The sequence below is a fragment of the Mesoplodon bidens genome, assembly GCF_964165515.1.
Source record: "Mesoplodon bidens genome assembly, chromosome: 1".
NCBI lineage: Eukaryota > Metazoa > Chordata > Mammalia > Artiodactyla > Ziphiidae > Mesoplodon > Mesoplodon bidens.
Genome location: NC_138176.1, coordinates 169,782,911 through 169,803,738, shown reverse-complemented (window position 1 = coordinate 169,803,738; position 20,828 = coordinate 169,782,911). Strand labels below are relative to the sequence as shown.

Here is a 20,828-nt window from a genome sequence, read left to right as displayed (position 1 = left end):
AGAGGGGGACGTCAAAGAGAAGCGCTAAGGGTGCAAGCCCACATTCCTGGAGTCCAAGGGGGCATATTCGGAGGTCTTAAAGTTTTGTATGCTTGCACGTTCTTGGTAGTAACTCTATGCGTTTGAGACGAATGTCTCTTATTTATTCATTCAACAGATATTTATTGAGTACCCACTATTTGCCCGGCTAGGCATGCAGTAGATGAACAAAACAAAGCCCCTGCCCTCACGGAGCTTACATTCTAGTGTGTGTAGTGGGGTGGGGAGACGTCCAATAAGGAGATATATTCAAATAGTGATAAATGCTATGAAGAGAAAAAAGATAAAGAAATAAAGGGACTGAGAGTGGATGGTGCTATTTTAAACAGCCTGATAGGAGAAATCTTCTCTCAGAAGCTGTCATTTTAATAGAAATCTGAATTCAGGAGAGAGAGAGAAAGCAGGTATTCCAGATGTGACTACCTGGAAGAAAGGTGGTCCAGGCAGAAGGAAGAGCAAATACAAGGGCTCTGAAAGGGAAATTTTCTTGGTGAGTTATTACAGATCAACAAGGAGCATGTAGGATTCCACCGTAGAGTGGAATACAGTTCCGTCAGGCTTTTATGCCTACCGATCAATCCAGTGAAAGCAGTCTTATCAACGTTACCAGTGACCCACACTGGCAAATCCATCAGTCATTTCTCTTTAAAAAAAAAAAAAAACTTACTTTTGGCTGCGCTGGGTCTTAGTTGCGGCATGCTGGATCTTTAGTTGCAGCATGTGGGATCTAGTTCCCTGACCAGGGATCAAACCCTCTGCATTGGGAGTGAGGAGTCTTAACCACTGGACCATCAGGGAAGTCCCCATCAGTCATTTTTCAGTCCTTATATGGCCTTCCCAGCGAGATTTACTAAGAGTCTTACTAGAGGTGAGAGTATGGGGGCTACTACTATAATCCGGGTGAGAATTAATAGTAATTTGGATAAAGGTGATGGTGGAGGTGGTGAGAAGTAGTCAAATTCTGGATATATTTTGAAGACAATCAAAATGATTTTGCTGATGGGTTGGATGTGGGATGTGAGAGAAAGAAAGGAGTCAAGGATGATTCCAAGATTTTGCCCTGAGTAAGTGGAAGAACAGTTTCCATTTACCGAAACTGGGGGAAGATTGTGAGAGGAGCAGTTTGGTAGGAGGAATATTAAATGTCTGATTTAGGGTGTGTTAAGTTCGTGATGCCTTTTGGAGTCAAGTGGAGACGTAGAGTAGGAATTTGTATGTAAGTAGGGTGTAAGGAAGAGGATGGGCCTGGAAATATAATTTTGGAAATTATCACTATATATAAATGACATTTAAAGCTTCGACGCTAGGTGGACAAAGAAATATAAATAGGATTTAAAGCCGTGGGACTAAATGCCCCAAGGAAGCGAGTGTAGGTAGGGGAGAGGAGAGGTCTGGTTACTGAGCCCTTTGCCAGTTTCATATTTAGAGGTCTGGAACAGGAGCATCTAGGAAGGGGGAATGAAGAAGCAGCTCGGCAAGGTAAGAAAATTACTTTCACTTAACAAATGTTTCAAGTGGGAGGGAGGGGCCAAACTCTGGTAAACCCTGTGGGAGGACAAGCACTTGTGAGGACTTGAGAAATGACCAATGGATTTTACAAGGCGGAGGTCGGTGGTGACCTTGACAGGACTGCTCTCAGCGGATGATAAGCAGTGAAAGCCTGACAGGAAGGAATTTCAGAGAGTGAGGGTAAGGAAGAAATGGATGAAGAATGTGGGGAATGTGAGGAAGAATGTGGGGAATATGAGGAAGACTGTGGGGAAGTTTTGTTTTTGTTTTTTAAGATGGGATATATTATAGCATTCTGTGATAGGAATTATTTAATTGGGTAAGAAATTTTGGTAAAAGGAAAGAGAGGAGACAATTATAGGAATAGACAGAGGAGGTGGCATACCGGGCATGGTGATGGCATGGCTTTAGAGAGTGGCATGGACAACTCATTGATTTTCAGGAGTGTGGCTAGGTATACTGTGGGCCAGCTGGCAGATCTGGAAGTGGGAACACAAGGAAGTTCTTTTCAGATAGCTCTTATTTTCTCAGTGTAATAAGAAGCAAGGTCATGGCCTCCTTGGCTACAGGTTCACCCTTGGAAATTTCTTCACATCCAACCTTTCTTTCCATTCCCACTGTTCTCTTCCCAATGAAAACTCCAAGCTGGGCTGTAAAGAGTATCCTGGTGTGAAGAAATCAGCATCTCCTTAATAAGACAGCCCTACACTTAGAGAAAGTTAAGGTCTCCACAAATTGATCGGTCCTTCATATGTGTTAAAGGATAAACACTGGGGCACCTTTCAAATAGCCTCTCTTGAGGTTTGTTGACCAGGACTGCTAGGTAGTCTGCTCTCTTGCTAAGTATCTCTTCCACCTCCTGAGTGTCACGAGGCACCTCCCTTGTCAGGCTGGCAACAGGCACATCACTTTGTGAGAAGGGTGCTCCTGTGTAAAAGGCCTGTAATTTGTTGTGTTAAGGAACTGGACTGTGATTGTTCAGCTACTGGCTGGTAAGCCCTCCTCTCCTTTCCCACAAGGCATATCAATTTTGAGTCTACAGTCAATAATTTGGCTTGGGGCTTCCCTGGTGGCGCAGTGGTTGAGAGTCCGCCTGCCGATGCAGGGGACGCGGGTTCGTGCCCTGGTCCAGGAAGATCCCACATGCCGCGGAGTGGCTGGGCCCGTGAGCCATGGCCGCTGAGCCTGCGCGTCCGGAGCCTGTGCTCCGCAACGGGAAAGGCCACAACAGTGAGAGGCCCGCGTACTGAAAAAACAAACAAACAAAATAATAATAATTTGGCTTGGTCAGCAGGGTCTGGAGAGGCGGCGGAGGGTGTGCGTGCGTGGTAGGACCTCTTCCTGCCTCGTTTCACGGAACTGTTTCAATTCAGAAAGGCTGTGTTGTTTCAGAAGGGATTATAAATTCAGCCTGAATGTTGGTCTAACCAGCTTCCATGTTATCACTCCCTACCTTTCTTAAAGATCTCAAACCGGGTGTCCTGTTTTTTTGTCCGGAGGCAATTTGACTTTCTGTGGTTCCTTCTCAGTCCAAAGGCCAGGAAGAGAGTCACATTCCTGCTCAGTTCATGTTAAACATTATGGCCCTTGGTCTATAGATGTTGTTTGAAAATGAACTGGTATGCCAGGGGTGACCTGAAATTACAGTTTCTCCTCGATAGTTCTTGAAATCAAGATGTTATGATGCTGATCTAAGGAAAAAATTAGAAACTTCTATCCTGACTAGCTGGAATCATGGCATGGGTGGGAGGATGAGGCCTAAAAAGAGAGATAACATCCTTAATTGCCTTCACAGAAATCCAGGTGAAGTCACTGGGAAAATGAGTCTCCCAATGAATCTCAGCTTCTCCTCATTTTGCTCCTAGAGCTGAAAAAACCATTGTCCTGTATTAGGTGACCTCCAGCCTCCAGGTTCCTCTCCTCCGGGGACACCAAGAATTCAGTCTGACCTTAACATGCTTTAATCTCCTATGGTCCCCTCCCCATCACTCTTAAGATACATTTCACCCCCTCCCCCCACCCCCATCCATCTGCCTGTCCTCCTTAATTATCTTTTACACCTGTCCAAATCTAACTAGTTCTTCAGGGCTCAGCTTAAACTCTATCTCCTCTGTGGAGAGATGGAATAAATTTAATAGATGTCTACACTGAAAGCCAGGCACTGTGCAGGGTTTTAGGGATTCAGAGATGCACCGAGAATAAAGGACAGGACCCACCATCAGGGAGCTTTCAGTCTAGTAAGGGAGATATTAAAAGAATTAGAGGACAGTGTGGTAAGTACAACAGTGGGATTGAGTGTAAGCTTGAAGAGGCTCAGAAGAGGGAGCTGTTACTTGTGTGTGTAGAACTGGAAAGGTTTCCTGGGGGAGATGACATCTGAGCCTGGGTCTGAGGCTGAGAAAGGGCCAACTCCTCCAAGAGCTCTCCCTGCATGAATTCCCATAGCACTTAGCTTGGCTCCTCCATGGACACCCACCTTCACCGCTCTGCACAGTTGGCGCCCTTTGCTTGTGAGTCTGTTTACATCCTGTCTCCAGCTAAACCAGGATGGAGATCTTGCCCTTAGGCTCCCCACAGTCTGAGCACAAGGCCTGACAGCGAATAGGGGCTCAGTACATATTTGTTAAATGAACAGAATAAATGAATCCCAGAGACAGGTTTTTCTCTCCCCATACACTTTATCCAGAGTTTTCCTGAGCTAGCCAGGGAGATAAATTCCTTCCTAAGGCTCCAGGAAGAATTACCAAGTCAGTGGAATGTCCCCCACTTCCTGTCCTTTGCTCTTTTGCTCGCTGACTCCCCAGTGTCCCCTGCTGCCTCCAAATGCCCACCCACCAAGGCCTCCCTTTCAGAGAGCTCCAGGCTCCAAAATCTCTCTCCAAAAACACTACCCTTACTGATTAAACTATGGAACACAATGGAATACAGCTGTGGGAATGAGGCTTTCCAATGTATACTTTTTTAATGTAAGTTTGATTTTGGAAACATGTGAATGTTCACCTATTTAAAAAAAAAAAGAGAGAGAAACCTAAACCTCACATTGAAGATGATGAAAATTCACCCAAGAGTGTGAATGACTGATAGGTAATTGAATTTTCAATTTTAGCTTCAATAAATTATTTGTTGAATGAACACATGAAGGTGTCTCCATAGCATCTCTGGATCTCCACTTCAGTCCCTTGCTCCGTATTTCTCCCTAAAGAAGGAGGAGACCTCACATCTGGGGAGGGCCAGAGGCTGGAGGATAAGGGCACGGGGCACTTGAAGTCCTTTCTCCCAAACATGTCTGTTTCAGGGACGTCCCAATTATGGGTTCTTTGATTCAAATTCCTTTCACTTTGATGGTCTCTATTCCCGGCTTCTCTTGGGGAAGAGATGGAGCTGGTATTAGGACACTGATTCAGACCTCATGGGTTCATGGTTAGTTGGCCTTGAAATTGGGAGAACCCAGGTTTTTAGGAGATCCCCTAGACCTCTTTCCTGGGTCCAGACTCATATCTACCTACCTACTAGGTATTTCTACTGGGATATCTCTCAGGCACCATATCAAAAAATTGCCTCATCATTCTCCACCCAAACCTGGTTCTCTCAGCCTCTCTACCCCCGAAGAGCACTATCACACACCCAGTTACCCAAACAAATTTAGGTTTCATGCTGAATTATTTCCTCTCCCTTACCATCCTCCAATTTATATGCCCCACGCTTACCCCTCAGGCGTGATCTGAACATCTTCCAAATCTCCAAATCTGTTAGCAACTCTCCAACTCTGCAGCCATTCCCCTAATCCAGGCTTCCAGCATCTGTTAACTGGATTATTATAGCAGTCTCCAACCTGGATCCCACTCCAATCCATCTGTAGCCTTGCAGGCAAAGTCATCATTCCAAAATGCAAAGCTCATTATGTCATTTTCCTGCTTAAAACCCTTCAGTGGCTCCCAAGTGGCATTAAGATAGAAGTCCAAACTCCTTATTGGAGCTTACAGGGTCCTATAGAACCTGATCCTATTTTCTTTTTTTCTCCCTTATATAAAGCCATCTGGGTTTGGTACTTTTTGTTGTAAGCAGATTTTTAACTATTGATCCAATTTACTATAGCTATTGAATATTTTGTTTATAAATTTAAAAAATTATTTATTTTTATTTTTTGCCTGCGTTGGGTCTTCGTTGCTGCATGCAGGCTTTCTCTAGTTGCGGTGAGCGGCCTTCTCATTGCGGTGGCTTCTCTTTGTTGTGCAGCACGGGCTCTAGGCGCGCGGGTTTCAGTACTTGTGGGACTTGGGTTCTGTAGTTGTGGCTTATGGGCTCTAGAGCACAGGCTCAGTAGTTGTGGCGCATGGGTTTAGTTGCTCCGTAGCATGTGGGATCCTCCCGGACCAGGGCTCGAACCCGTGTCCCCTGCATTGGCAGGCGGATTCTTAACCACTGCGCCACCAGGGAAGTCCCTTTTTCCAACTTTTTGAGGCAGATGCTTAGCTTATTAACTGTCAGCCCATCTTCTGTAAATAAGTACGGAAGTTGTTAAGATGTTTCTAAGTTTCCCTTTAGCTGTGTCCCACAAGTTTTCATATCTAGTATTTTCATTATCATATTCAGTTCCAAGCATTTAAAAATTTCCATCATGGTTTTTTCTATAACCTATTAGTTATCTATAAGTGTGTTTCAAAATGCCCAACGGTGTTTTTTGTCATCTTATTTGTGACTGACCACCATCTTAATTCATCCTTGGGTAATAAAATCATTCCGCAATCTGTACTTACTGGATACACCCTAGAACTTCCATTCCCAGAAACATGCTTTTTGGCCTTTGGACCTTTGTACATTCCGTACCTGCTGCCCGGACACTCCTCCTTCCCCCTTTGTTAACTCCTACTCAACCCTCAGGTCTCAGTAATTTTTTTTAATTAATTAATTAATTTGTTTGTTTTTATTTTTGGCTGTTGGGTCCTCGTTGCTGCGCACGGGCCCTCTCTAGTTGTGGCAAGAGGGGGCTACCCTTCGTTGCGGCACGCGGGCTTCTCATTGTCGTGGCTTCTCTTGTTGCAGAGCACGGGCTCCAGGCATGCAGGCCTCAGTAGCTGTGGCACATGGGCTCAGCAGTTGTGGTTCGCGGGCTCTTGAGCACAGGCTCAGAACTTGTGGCACACGGACTTAGTTGCTCTGCGGCATGTGGGATCTTCCCGGGCCAGGGCTCGAACCCGTGTCCCTTGCACTGGCAGGCAGATTCTTTTTTTTTTTTTTTTTTTGCGGTACGCGGGCCTCTCACTGTTGTGGCTCTCCCGTTGTGGAGCACAGGCTCCGGATGCACAGGCTCAGCGGCCATGGCTCACGGGCCCAGCCGCTCCGCGGCATGTGGGATCTTCCCGGACCGGGGCACAAACCTGTGTCCCCTGCATCGGCAGGCAGACTCTCAACCACTGCGCCACCAGGGAAGCCCTCAGTATTTTTTTAATACAAAAAAAAATTCTCTGCAAGCCTGCCTTGAACTTCCAAATCTGGATCAGATAGCCTTCTGCTTTTCTAAGTGCTCTCACACAGCTTGTACTTAACCTTTTTGCTTCTTTTCTGTTTTTCTTTTAGATTCCTCCTGCAAACTCCTTGAAGACCTTGCTCAGTGCCTGGCCCACAGTAGGTGATCAGTAAAGAGTTGTAGAATGAATGGTGACTCTTACCCGCTCACTTGCTGGTAAAAATTCCCATTTTGGAGCCACAGAGAACAATACACGGCTGCTTTCCTCCCCTCAGGTATCGTCATATCCATCGTGTCTCTCTTCGTGGTTATGGTTCATCTCTGGTTGTTCATCCCCCTCCGCCCCATGCCACCCAGGTCCCTGGGAGGCCTATTCTCTGGAGCAGGACTGGGGCTAGCCTGGACTCCAGCAGCTGCCCCTCCCTTGCCAGTGACTCCTGGCGCTGAGCCTTCTTGCCAGCAGGTGGCACCTAAAGCCTGAAAGCTGAACTACTCTGTTTCACGTTCCTTTTCTGAGCTGCTTGTTGGGACACATAACCTGGCTTGGGCTGTGCTTGGGCTTGGAGAGGATGCTCTGGCCTGGGAACCTGACTCCTGGCTCCCCTGCTGCTGTCCTTTCCTCCTTGTCTAGCAGCAGTCACTGTCTGGCCTTTTCCTTTGTCTTAAGAGTCCTATTCAGTGCCTATGCTCCAAGCAGACATAAAACTAGGTGGGGCACTAAAAACTATTAAAATGGTAATTTTTGTATATCATGTATGTTCTTATGCTCTTTCCTTAGTAACTCCCTCTCCACATTCTCCCTGCTTGTCCTCTTAGATCATCTAGGAAGCCCAGCTGAGCCCATCAAGGAAGCCTAGCAGCCTGGCTCCCCTCTTGGTTTCATTTCCTCTCCATAGCTTAGAGGCTAGAACTGGGGAGTTATTTATTTATTTTTTTAAGAAGTAGAGAACAATAACAAAAGTAGACGACAGCTGTGGGTGTGTAGGAGTGTTACCGACTTGGGTCCTTGGACTCTTTAACCAACAGAAGTTGGTAAGAGGCCAGATGAGGAATTCAGGCAAGGCTTTACTGGGACTTGTGCTGCAGCACGAGGGAGCAAGAACAAGTAACAGGTGCCCTTGCTTGCTCTCCGTGGAGGGCAGGCTGGTTCCTTCAGTGGGGTGAGGATGGAGGCAGATCTGCAGATGGGGCCAGAGGAGTGGCTTAGGTGTTCTGCCCACCCTCTTGGTGGTGGTGCCCTGCACAGAACCCTGCTTTTGCTCCCAGCACCTAAGTGGCAGTCGGTTTGTGGCCTTTTATCTTATTGCTCATAATTGCCCAGATTGCGGCATGCATGCAGTTATTTTTAATTCCATTAGTTTCTTTGTATTCTGTTGCTCGAGGAGATGTGTGTCCAGGTGCAAGCACTGCAGTAAAGGGCCCAGGTCCCAGCCTGTCTCAGGAGGAATTTATTGAGGCACTGCTAGTATCACTTTTACCTCGTCCGAGAAATATTTTTAAATTTGCTTTTGGTGGTGGATTCTTTCTTTGATTATGTCACTGCTTTGGGTCTGAACTTTGTGGGTGACAATCTCACAAAAATTACATCAAATTACAGCAGCGTTGTTATGGGTGGGCAAGAGATCCTTGGGAGGCAAAGGAGGGGCCACTAATCTTGTCTGGAAGAGGATTAAGGAAGGGACAGTTTGATCTGAATCTTGAAGGCAGAGAGGAAGGTTATTCTGTCTAGGTAGAAGAAACGATGGGAATAAAAAGAGAAGCACATTATCAGCCTTCTGTATTCCCAAATGCTCCCAGCCTTACCCCCAAACTCTGCCTACTAAAGTCCCCTCAGCCTACTCACATGCTTCCTTGGTGAAAGTGCCAAGTCCTAGCCACTAGACCACCAGGGAGCTCACATGCTTCCTTGGTCCCTTGGTCAAGGACTTCCTTGGGGCATCCTGGCCTCTTCTGGGTGACTTAGCTTGTACCTTTCGCCTGCACATTTGCCCTGTTGTGCCAAAGTGTGGCTGTCCTGTCTTCTTGGGCACCTGGACCGCCTCTGCTTCCTCAGGCTCTCCTAGGAGCTAATGGAGTTCAGCTGGAATTCCACGTACTTGTCATAGGTGCTCTTGACCCTGGGTTTCAAGATGTTGCAGGTGAGATCCTTATCCTTTCCTGCTATGCTTTGGCTTTCAGCTTCACTGAACCCAGGCCAGTTGGCAGGTCTCTTCTGGTGAGGGAGTGAATGCACAAAGAGGCTGTGAAAGGGACTTCTCTTTCAGGCTGGAGAAATGAGGATTGGGGAAAAGAGTGATTTGGGGATTATGGGACAAATTTAAGAAAAAGCTCACATTTTGCTGATGCCTCAGCCCTGGGGCAATGAGCAAGGCAAAGGCTACACTTGGGTGCCAGGAATACGTACCACAAGAAAGGAAACAGTGGAAGATAGATGAGGTGCATGAGTGGGAAACTCCTTTGAGAGATAATCTAATCTGCTCCCAGAAAGGATGTTAGAAGTGAGGTTATTAAATTGCTCTGGAGAAAATGCTGGGGTTGGTACTGTCCTTGTGGAGCCACAGGTGCAGACCTTTGTCTCTGCTCTTCTCTGCCTGATAAACACTCCCTATCAACTTCTAGGCCTCGCAGGAAGCACTGGGTTTTTGGTGTGGTGGTGCTATTACATTGGATGCGAGACCCTATCGTGCCAAGGAGCACTACCTGGAGGTTCTGGAGATTGTAGGAATTCTGGAGAAGAGCTGAAGGAGAGGTTTCTGGACCTGGAAGAAACGTCTAAGCCCATTAAGCTCAACCCTATCTGTCATTTTATAGTTGAGAAAACAGATGGGAAATTGCTTGCTTGCTCAAGGTCACACTGAGTTAGTGGCAGAGTTGAATCCACATAAAACACTGGTTGCTATGGTTCTTTTTTTTCTTGGCCGTGTTGCGCAGCTTGTGGGATTTTAGTTCCCCAACCAGGGACTGAACCCGGGCCCTCAGCAGTGAGAAGGCAGAGTCCTAACCACTGGACCGCCAGGGAATTCCCGGTTGCTGTGGTTCTTAACACTTAGGTCCACTGTACCAGATGATGTCTCATATCCCCCACCACCCTGTCTTGGTTCCTTCTCGTGGGGCATGAGTAATCAAGGACTACATTGGACCTGGTAGCCTTGGTCCAGGATGAAATGCTATCCAAACCTTGCTGGAAAATGCCACCACTAACCTCCAAATGCCCTCACTTTTTGTTTATGCCTGAAGTGCCTTCTCAACAGGAAGGACCAGGCTCTGGTGGACAGAAAACAGGTCTGCTGCTAGGATATCAAAGCCAGTGGAGAAGTGAAATGAAAAGGGCCCCAGAGGACCCTAAAATAAAGGAGACAAGAGCCTTTGGTGGTGGTTGGTGGGGCTTTACTGCAAACCGTTATAATTAAAGTGCTATTTACAACTGTTTAAGACAGGGCAGACAGGCTCTGAGCCAGGACTCAGCTTCAGAGGCAGACGCCTGGAGCGGAAATGGCACTCGCAGGGGCCATGAGCTTAATCACTGCTGCTCCTTTAATAAGCACAGTCGTGCTGGAGTCTTCTTAGGGAGCCTGAGAGAAAAAGAAGGGAGTGGAGAGAGCCATGCAGCAGCTACTTTAAATTCCTAATCTTGCTCCATTCCCACTGTGCACATCACCTCAGAGCCACCCTGGGGACTGACACATATCCTTCCTCTGGCCCAGGCTTCCCACCAGCTCAGGGTGCCTGGGTCATCCTCGTTATCATTCATCACTGATTTCCTTTTTCTGCCAGAGGTTTTCCCAATTTGTAGCTTAAAAAACACCAGCAGGAGGAGAAGCAAGGAATGTCCTTGTTAATATAAATCCACACCAAGATGACTCAAGAAATGGGTGTTTCCCAGGGTTGGCAAGTACATGGATGGTTCCCGCATTCTTTGTCTGTAGGGTGCTTGAATGGGTAGTACTGTCGAACGTGCCAAAGGTCTGTGCTTTTAGGACCTGCTCATGTTTTTGAGGACCTCTAGGGAGAATCACTGGTTTAGAACCAGGGCCTAGCAGAACACTGGGAGAGGGGAAACTTGATGAGTCCTGAGATCATTCCCAGGAGGAGGGGAGTACTACTTCTGGAAGCAGCAGCAGGGAGGGCTGTGCCAAGGCTCTGCCCAAGGGGCCAGGGTGCTTGGCCTGGAGGCGCGGCTCCTCGTGCAGTTCTGGGTTACTGTTTGGGCAAAGTGAAGTCCCAGGCAGTTTCCTGTGCACATTTCCACATGGCCTGCATGAGGCGGGTGAAGCCCATGTCTTTGGGCTTCTCCAGGCCTCTCATCAGCCGTTGCTTCATGATAGAAACAAATTCCTTATTGCTCAGCTCTCCGTTGCCTAGAAGAAGAGGCAAACACAACAGGGATAAGTGACGGCCTTGGAACAAAGACAATGAGACAATTCCATTGCTCACATCATGTAGGTCCCAAAGCCTAGTGCTCTCTCACAGCCAAACTCAATTCTCTTGGTTAAAAATGAACTGGTTTGTACTGTCCTTGATGTTTCCAATTGCAACTCAGTGATAGTTCAGTGTAGTGTGACAGAAGTTGAATGAGAATATAGATGTCAGGTCCTGTGCTAGGTGTTGAGAATAAAGAGATAACAATGACTTTGTCCCTTGAAATACCATCAGGTTATGGGAGAGACAAGTACATTATTTCAGTAGTATGGTAAATGCCATAATGGGGTAAACAGAGGATGCTATGGGGGCACAGAGGAAGACTATCTAACCCAGCCTGGGGAGGGTGCAAGTACAGATCAGTAAAGGCTTCCTGGAGGTGACTCCTAAGTTGAATCCCAAAGGATGAGCAGGAAGTGGCCAAGCAGAGGGGAGTGAGACAGCGGAGGCATTCCAGTAGTGGTAGTAGCATAAGCAAAGGCACCTGTAGGAAGCAGCACAGCTGTTAGAGAACTACAAGGAGTTAGGTATTGCTGGACACACAAAGATAGGGGTATGGCCAGTAAACCAAAGAGGAAGGCAGGAGACAGGTCCTCAAGGATCTTGTATCCTTATGAAAGGGTTTGCACTTCATCTTTAGGGCAGGAAAGGACTGGGAGAGGGGAGTAAGATGTAGTTAGATTTCCATTTTGGGTAGATTTCTCAAGCTGGATGATGGTGATAGACTGGAGAGTGGCACAGATGGAGTGAGTATGGGAGCCAGTTAGGAGGCTGCTGCAATAGTCCAGGTGAGACATGATGAGGCTTTTCATGGTGAAAACTAAAATCAAAACCTGGCTTTGGGTTAAGCCCATTTTCTCATGGCTTCTCATTTGCGGTACACGCTCTTCTCACTGTGTGGTCTCTCCCGTTGTGGAGCACAGGCTCCGCACACGCAGGCTCAGCGGCCATGGCTCACGGGCCCAGCTGCTCCGTGGCATGTGGGATCTTCCCGGACCGGGGCACGAACCCGTGTCCCCTGCATCGGCAGGCAGACTCTCAACCACTGCGCCACCAGGGAAGCCCATGGCTTCTCATTTGACTCTCTTAAGTGGCAGGCTCTCAGGTCTGGAGGAGAACCTGGAGAGCATCTGGTCTGACCCAAGGTCACTTCTCAAGCCACATGGAATAGTAACCACTCCAAAAGTAGAGGACAGTTACCATTTGACTAGATGCCCAGGAGTAAATGTCTGCTGATTAAAAGAATGGCAGCCATTACTGGTGGTGACAGGAAACTAGCAAACAGACCTCTACTAATGATCAGTCTGGGAAGAAAGTGGTAAGAGGGAATAATTGGTTTACTTCTGTATAGAGTACCTGAAAACCTAAACGGGCCCATGTTTGCTGTCTGAAAAGAGCATGGGCAGCCTCAGGGATACCTCAGAGCAAGACTAAAACAAACAAAAAACAGGTAAAGCTAACCTATGGCACTAGAAGTTAGGAAAGTGGCCGCCCTCGGGGGTATAAGTGACCGGAGGGGAGAAGCACCAGGCAGCTCTGCGGTCCTGGTGATGTGCTGCTTCAGGATGATGCATGGGTGTGTTCAGTTTTAAAAAATTTATCAAGCTCTACACTTACGGTATTTGCATTTTTTTGTATGTATATATATATATATTTTTTTTTTTTGCGGTACGCGGGCCTCTCACTGTTGTGGCCTCTCCCGTTGCGGAGCACAGAATCCGGACGCGCAGGCCCAGTGGCCATGGCTCACGGGCCCAGCTGCTCCGCGGCATGTGGGATCTTCCCGGACCGGGGCACGAACCCGTGTTCCCTGCATCGGCAGGCGGACTCTCAACCACTGCGCCACCGGGGAAGCCCTGTATGTATATTATACTTTAACTTAAAAAGTTAAAAAGTAGCTTGGCTGGGCTGAAAGTTAATCAGTAATATGGCTTATTAAGAATGCAATTAAAAGAACAAAAAGGTCTAAATAGGATTCTTAATATTTTGTATAAAAAGAAGCTTAAGATGGAAAAACCTTAAGTTATTTTTATTTATTTTTTGGCGGTGGGGCTTGCAGGATCTTAGCTCCCCGACGGGAGGATCAAACCTGTACCCTCGGGCAGTAAAAGCTCAGAGTCCTAACCATTGGACCACCAGGGAATTCCCAAAGCCTGAGGTTATTTCATTCAAACTACTCTGGGATTTGCTTCTTGCTTCCCTAAGGCCAGGGATGACCAGTCTGAACGGCCTTTGTTACCTGTGAATTGGATATATGACTGAATGTCATTTGTGTGCATGTGTGATCTGTGACTGCAACTCTAAATTCTGTGACAAACAAGTCTGTTTGAAAATCGGAATTCTCTGTCCCCTGGCATTTTGACCTAAGATCTTGCACTGGTAGAAATGACAATGGCTTTCAAATTTAATATCTACTTCCCTTTTCTGTAGATTAAGAAAATGAACCCCGGGCTTCCCTGGTGGGTTCGAGCCCTGGGCCAGGAAGATCCCATATGCCACGGAGCAACTAAGCCAGTGAGCCACAACTACTGAATCCCGTGTGCCACAACTACTTAAGCCCACGCACCTAGAGCCCATGCTCTGCAACAAGAGAAGCCACCACAATAAGAAGCCTGTGCACGGCAACGAAGAGTAGCCCCCACTCACCGCAACTAGAGAAAGCCCGTGAGCAGCAATGAAAACCCAATGCAGCCAAAAAAAAAAATTAAAAAAATTAAAAAAACAAAAAAACAAAAACAAACAAACAAACAAAAAGAAAATAAACCCCATTTACCACCAAAAGCAAAGGTAACAAAAGCAAAATAAACAAGTGGGATTATATCAAACTAAAAAGCTTCTGCACAGCAAAGGAAACCATCAACAAAATGAAAAGGCAATCTACTAGACAGAAGATATCTGCAAATCATATACTGATAAGGGGTTAAAATGCAAAATATATAGAGAATTCATGCAACTCAACAGCAAAAAACCGAACAACCTGACTAAAAAATGTTCAGAGGACCTGAACAGATGCTTCCCAAAGAAGACATACAAATAGCCAATAGACACGTGAAAAGATGCTCAACATCACTAATCATCAGGGAAATGCAAATCAAAGCCACAATGAGATACCACCTCACACCTGTCAGAATGGCTGTTAACAACAACAACAACAACAACAACAACAACAAATAACAAGTGTTGGCCAGGATGTGGAGAAAAGGGAACCCTGTGCACTGTTGGAGAGAATGTAAATTGGTGCAGCCACTATGGGAAACAGTATGGAAGTTCCTCAAAAAATTAAAAATAAAACTACCATATGATCCAAATTCCACTTCTGGGTATTTATCTGAAAGAAACAAAAACACTAACTTGAAAAGATATATGAACCCCTATGTTCACTGCAGCATTATTTATAAGAGCTAAGACACAGAAACAACCTAAGTGTCTATGGACAGATGAATGGATGAAGAAAATGTGGTATGTGTGTGTGTGTATATATATTGTGTGTATGATGGAATATTATTCAGCTATAAAAAAGAAGGAAACTTTGCCATTTGAGACAACATGGATGGACCTTGAGGCCATTATGCTGACATAAATCAGAGAAAGACAAATACTGTATGATCTCACTTATATGTGGAATCTAAAACGAACCAACAAAAATAATTGAGTTCATAGATAAATAGAACAGATTGGAGGTTGCCAGAGGTGGGGGTGGAGGTGGATGAATTCTGGTGCAGGGATTCAAAAGGTACAAACTTCCAGTTATAAGTAAGTCATGGGGATATAATGTACAGCATGAAGACTATATTTAAAAACACTGTATTGCATATTTGCAAGTTGCTAAGAGAGTAGATCTTAAAAATTCTCATCATAAGAAAAAAAATTTGTAACATGTATGGTGACTAGACTTATTATGGTGATCATTTTGCAATATACACAAATACTGAATCATTATGTTGTACACCTGAAACTAATATGTTATATGTCAATTATATGTCAATTAAAAAATTAGGTCCCAGAGATAAAATGATTTTTTAAAGGTAATAGAAGTAGATATTGATAGAGCCTCCTTCTAAAAGGCTGGAAAATCAAACATTTCCCAGGACTTCCCAGGAGAAGAGGGGAACTGGGATGCTGGCTGCCATTACTCCCATATTCACTTCACAAACCAGCTCTTGGATACTGGCTTCAAAAATTATAAAAATGTTCTTTGGAAAAAAACTCAAACTACCTAAAAGTGATTAGAGTAAAAACAAAACCTGGGGAGAGTTACTCTCTCTGCAGCAGTGCTGTCCATTAGAAGTCTCTGCGATGAGGGAAACATTTTTATCTGTGCTATTTTCAATACAGGAGCCACCAGCCATGTGTGATACTGGAAGAAGTGAGTTTTAAATTGTATTCAATTTTAATTAATTTAAATTTAAATAACCACATGTAACTGTGGTATCATATTGGACAGGGCAGCTCTAGAGAATAACCACCCTTCCCTGTGGATGACGACTCTCCTTGTCCTCGCTCTGGGGCTTCCTTTCACTCAGACCTCGGTTGTGGGTTCAGGGGGGAGATTTAAATAACTCAAGTTCAACTTAAAAAGTTAATGAGGACTTCCCTGGTGGTGCAGTGGTTGGGAATCCACCTCCCAATGTAGGGGACGTGGGTTCGATCTCTGGTCAGGGAACTAGATCCCACATGCATGCCGCAGCTAAGAGTTTGCATGCCACAACTAAGTAACCCACCTGCCGCAACTAAGACCTGGCACAACTAAAAAGAAAAAACAAACAAAAAGTTAATGAACACCTGTTATGTGCAAAGTACTGTCTGAGGTCCTATTTGCAGGGGAGGGGGGATCCAAAGGTGAACAGGACTTGTAACTACCCATAAAAAGCTCACAATTTGGTAGGGACATTAAGTCACATACACAGAGATGGAGTGTAACATGCAGCAATGTGGACAAATTGAACCAAGTTAAGGAATAAAAAAACCAGAGTGATTCATTATGCTGGGATCAAAAGGGAAGGTTTCACACATGCAGGAGCTTTTCATCTGTTCTTGAATTCTGTGAGCCTAGCTTCCTGGAGGAAGATGAACAGTGAATCCTGGCTGTGAGACAGGGAATGGAGGTCATATAGTACACAGGGATGCAGTGTGCTTTTGGTTCAAGTCCTGGATTTGCTATCTAATACTACCTTTGTGATCCTGGGAAAACTACTTAACCTCTCTGAGTTGCAGCTTCCTTATCTGTAAAATGTGGTTAATAACTACTCCTGTGTCAGAGGATTAAACAAGCAGCTTGCACAGTGTATCTGGCTCATAGTAAGCAATGAAAAAACTGTGAGATAACTAATAAGGACCTACTGTATAGCACAGGGGACTCTACTCAGTACTCTATAATTGTCTATATGAGAGAAGAATCTAAAAAAGGGTGGAGAGATGTGTATGTATAACTGATTCACTTTGCTGCATGCCTGAAACTAATACAACATTGTAAATCAACTATACTCCAATAAAAATTTTTAAAAATAAAGTAAAAATTAAAAAATTTAAGGCAAAAAAAAGAGAGGAAAAATGTGAGCCTCCATTGTTAATATTATCATCATTACATCAGCCAACATAGCTGAGAAATAAGGCCAGAGCAGAACCAGGATCTCTTAAGTGGGCTAAATAAACTACAGAGTGCTCACAGACACAACAGACCTTGGTGTGTAGCTGGAATGCTATGATGGGTTGTAAATGACTGAAATGTACCCTGGGTGGTGGAGTGATCAGTGCCATTTTCTTCCTAGAGACATTCAAATATTCAAGTGCTCCTATCTACTAAGCAGTAAGCTGGGTCTAAATTTTTTTTTTTTTTTTTTTGGCCGTGCCACACGGCATGCGGGATCTTAGTTCCCCAACCAGGAATCGAACCCGTGCCCCCTGCAGTGGAAGCGGGGAGTCCTAAACACCGGACCACCAGGGAATTCCCTTGTTTTTATTTTTAAGATCCTTAGGGTCATAAATGAATTTAGGCCTACAGGCAAATTAGAATTATTAAGAAGAAATGGAGAACACAAACCAGGACCAGGGGTGATATTTCTCAATGTCATGAGTCTGAGGGCTGAGCTACTGATGTGGGAAATGGGGAAGTTGAAGCAGTCTAGGCTGGTACCCTGGAGCTGGCTGCAAGGCTCCATCATAAAAGTGTCTACTTCAAGGGCAGTAAGGCTTGGTTTTTCCGCCAGACTCCAGGGGGCCCCACTCACCATCACAGTCAAAGAGCGCAAACACCACATCACACACGTGATCTGAGAGTTCCACTTTAGCCACTGTCCTGGCCACCTGCTGCATGGTTACTGAAAGAAGAAAGATGTTGAGTTAGCACAGCAGAGGGACTTTCGTTTTGCTTTCTCTGACTGGAAGGATAAAACTGTTCAGTCACAATAAAAAATTTTCAAGTGTATTTACGTCACATTTAAGAAAATGATAATTCAGCTTTTAATCCATAACCCCCTCTCCTTTTCACTTCAGATTCCATTTTCTTTCTACTGCTGCCAGTTTAGGAGGTATATATAATTAAGTAAGGATGCCTGATACTAAATTTATAGAGAAAGTAGATTGGAGGTTACCAGGGGCTGGGGAGTTAGTGGTTAATCGGTACAGATTTTTTGTTTGGGGTGATGGAAACGTTTTGGAAATAGTGGTGATGGTTGTACAACACTGTGAATGTAATTAATGCCACTGACTTACATACTTAAAAATGGTTTAAATGGCAACTTTTGTTATATATATTTTACCACAATAAAAATTTAAAAAGTGAAAATCCACATAATATTTAAGGATGGAATTCTAAGTCTTCAGCATGCAGTGGTGGCTTTTCTAATAAATTATGACCAGAAGAGTGCCTTGAAAAATAATAAAGAATGCCTGATAGTCTCCATCTTGGCATTTCCCTCCCACTGGAAAGAACACAATAACAAAAAGTCAAGGAAATAATGAGGCAGAGAAAGGATGGGGAAGTGGGGAACAAGGAGACTTGTCTGAGTGCACTGAGGCTTCACCCACCGGTTACTGACTGACAGAGGAGAATCTGCATGGCTGAGCTCCTGCCCTTCCTCCCAACAGGTTTTCCATCAGCCACTTTGTCTTTTCCAACCGTGCCCCTTGGGAGAAGCAGTGGCCCCATGTCACTAGATCAATACAGTCTCTTTTTTTTTTTTCCCAGATCTCATCAGAAAATCTCTTCTCTCTTGCCATTTTTTCTTTCTCTGACATTTACTGTTAAACACTAGCAATCACGTGAGAACTGGGTTCTCACAAAAAACAAGCCAGGAAGGACTAGGCAATTTCCCCTGCCTTCTCTGCCATTTATCCTCAAGCCTGATCCAGCTACATCTATAAATTATGTTATTGCTTATAGACACACTCTTAAGTGAGGTAAAACTCAGAGGAAAGAAAACGATGAATTTCTATTTATGAACCAACTAGCAACGAAGTGTTCATATCTATAAACCTCAGATTAGATTCTTCTAGAAGCAATGTGAACTTAAACTAAAGGCAGTGTGCCTTCTCTGCTTATTTCATTCCTATAATTTCAGTTCCTTCTTGTTCTTTTTTTTCTGCATTTGCTCTTTCACTTCACCTCTATAGCCTCCATTATATTCACCACAGGGCCCCCGAGGTCGGCTGATACAAATGCCAGAACAACGCAGAGGAGCAAAGGCGACACCGTAGAAAAACTGTGCTTGCAAGTCACAGGACCTGAGCTCTAGTCCTGGCTCCATCAACTTGCTGTGGTGGAGTCACCTGATCTCTTTAGGTATAACAGTCTCATATTCAAATGAGGGGATGCCACAGGATAGCTGCTGAGGTGGCTTAGTAGTGCAAAGAATGGTTTATTGGCATCTTCTAGAATCTGAGGGTGAGGGCTAGGGGTGGAGGTACACAGAAACAGCTGAAGATCTTGTGTGGCGAAGGGTAGAAAAAAGGTATGAAGGCCACAAGCTGGGCTGTACCTTAGTGTCCACAGCCTCTGGCTGGAGGGGGACTAGGCTGCTCACGAGGGTGGGAAGGGTCAGATTCCTCCTCCTGCAGCTTTAGGTTACTGCTCATACTGCCCCTCTTCCCGAGATGTGAGTTAGAGTGAAAGAGGAATCAACTCCCTTGGAACTAAAAGACTTAAGCAGAATATATTATTGTGTGGATGTTCACGAGATGTGGTTAAGTGCTGATGGGGGAGATGGAGCCTCTACAAGACTGTAGAAGTTCTAGGGTTTAGAAACAGCCTCGTAGGTCTAGACACTTGATTCTCTCAGTCGGCTCAGGAAGAACTGATTCCTGCTAACTAAATGGCCCGGGGAAGGAAGAGAAACCAGAAGGCCAATTTACAATGAAAATAGTAACTGTTAAGAGAACTAAACGGATGACAGCTGGTCATTACACTTCTCAGTAGGAAAATCTACTAAGGAAACTCAGTTCACCTCAGAAGATTGCTCAGTGAAAAGAGAATCAGATCAGAAGACACTGGATGCTCTCAAACTGTGATCATTTACTGAATTACCCTTTGCGGCCACAGAAATGTGTCCTAAGAAGTGGCTCAAAACCTGTTCTATGTAGATAAACATGAATGCTTTATGTCAACCATTTCTTTCTCTATCAATGTTTGTTAACCATGCCTTTTTCACACCAATACCACACCTGTTATAACTGATAACTACCCTCTTTTTCTCTTTCCCAGTTCCATTTTCTCAGGGCAGAGTGCCTATTGCCAATTCTTCTTTTTTTTTTTTTTTTTGCGGTATGTAGGCCTCTCACTGTTGTGGCCTCTCCCGTTGCGGAGCACAGGCTCTGGACGTGCAGGCTCAGCGGCCATGGATCATGGGCCCAGCCCCTCCGTGGCATGTGGGATCCTCCCGGACTGGGGCACGAACCCGTGTCCCCTGCATAGGCAGGCAGACTCTCAACCACTGTGCCACCAGGGAAGCCCGCCAATTCTTTTTTTAAAATTGGAGTATAGTTGCTTTACAGTGTTGTGTTAGTTTCTACTGTACAGCAAAGTGAATCAGCTACACATATACCTGTATCCCCTATTTTTTGGATTTCCTTCCCATTTAGGTCACCACAGAGCACTGAGTAGAGTTCCCTGTGCTATATAGTAGTGCTAATTCTTCTTGATGCTCCAAGTGCCTATCCTTTTCTCCATGAAGATAGACTCTTTCCTCTAAATAAACCATTAACTAAATAATATCCAAGAATGTCCGTGAGAGCTCTCAGCATTTTTTTTTTCTTTTTTTTTTTTAGTGGAAAGCTCATTAAAGTGGTATTAAGTGGTTGTAGAATAGGGACTTCTGGAAGCCACTGTCAGGAATCCCTCATTACAAATACCATCTCTTGACAGAACAGTTACAGAATATGTTCCATCTCACATGGAGAG

The 20,828-nt window shown here is 45.0% G+C and overlaps 1 protein-coding gene across 2 annotated transcripts in view; it reads right to left on the bottom strand.

The window, feature by feature from the left end:
• Positions 1–10,380: 10,380 nt before the first annotated feature.
• MICU1 (mitochondrial calcium uptake 1) overlaps positions 10,381–20,828 on the bottom strand; it is a 207,493-nt gene continuing 197,045 nt past the window's right edge. For both annotated transcript variants that reach the window (XM_081224206.1, XM_081224207.1), the window contains 2 exons: positions 17,662–17,751; positions 10,381–11,373 (listed from right to left, as the gene is read on the bottom strand). In XM_081224206.1, coding sequence (XP_081080332.1) covers positions 11,213–11,373; positions 17,662–17,751 — 251 coding nt within the window. In that variant the 3' untranslated portion in view covers positions 10,381–11,212. The remainder of the gene's footprint in view (positions 11,374–17,661; positions 17,752–20,828) is intronic.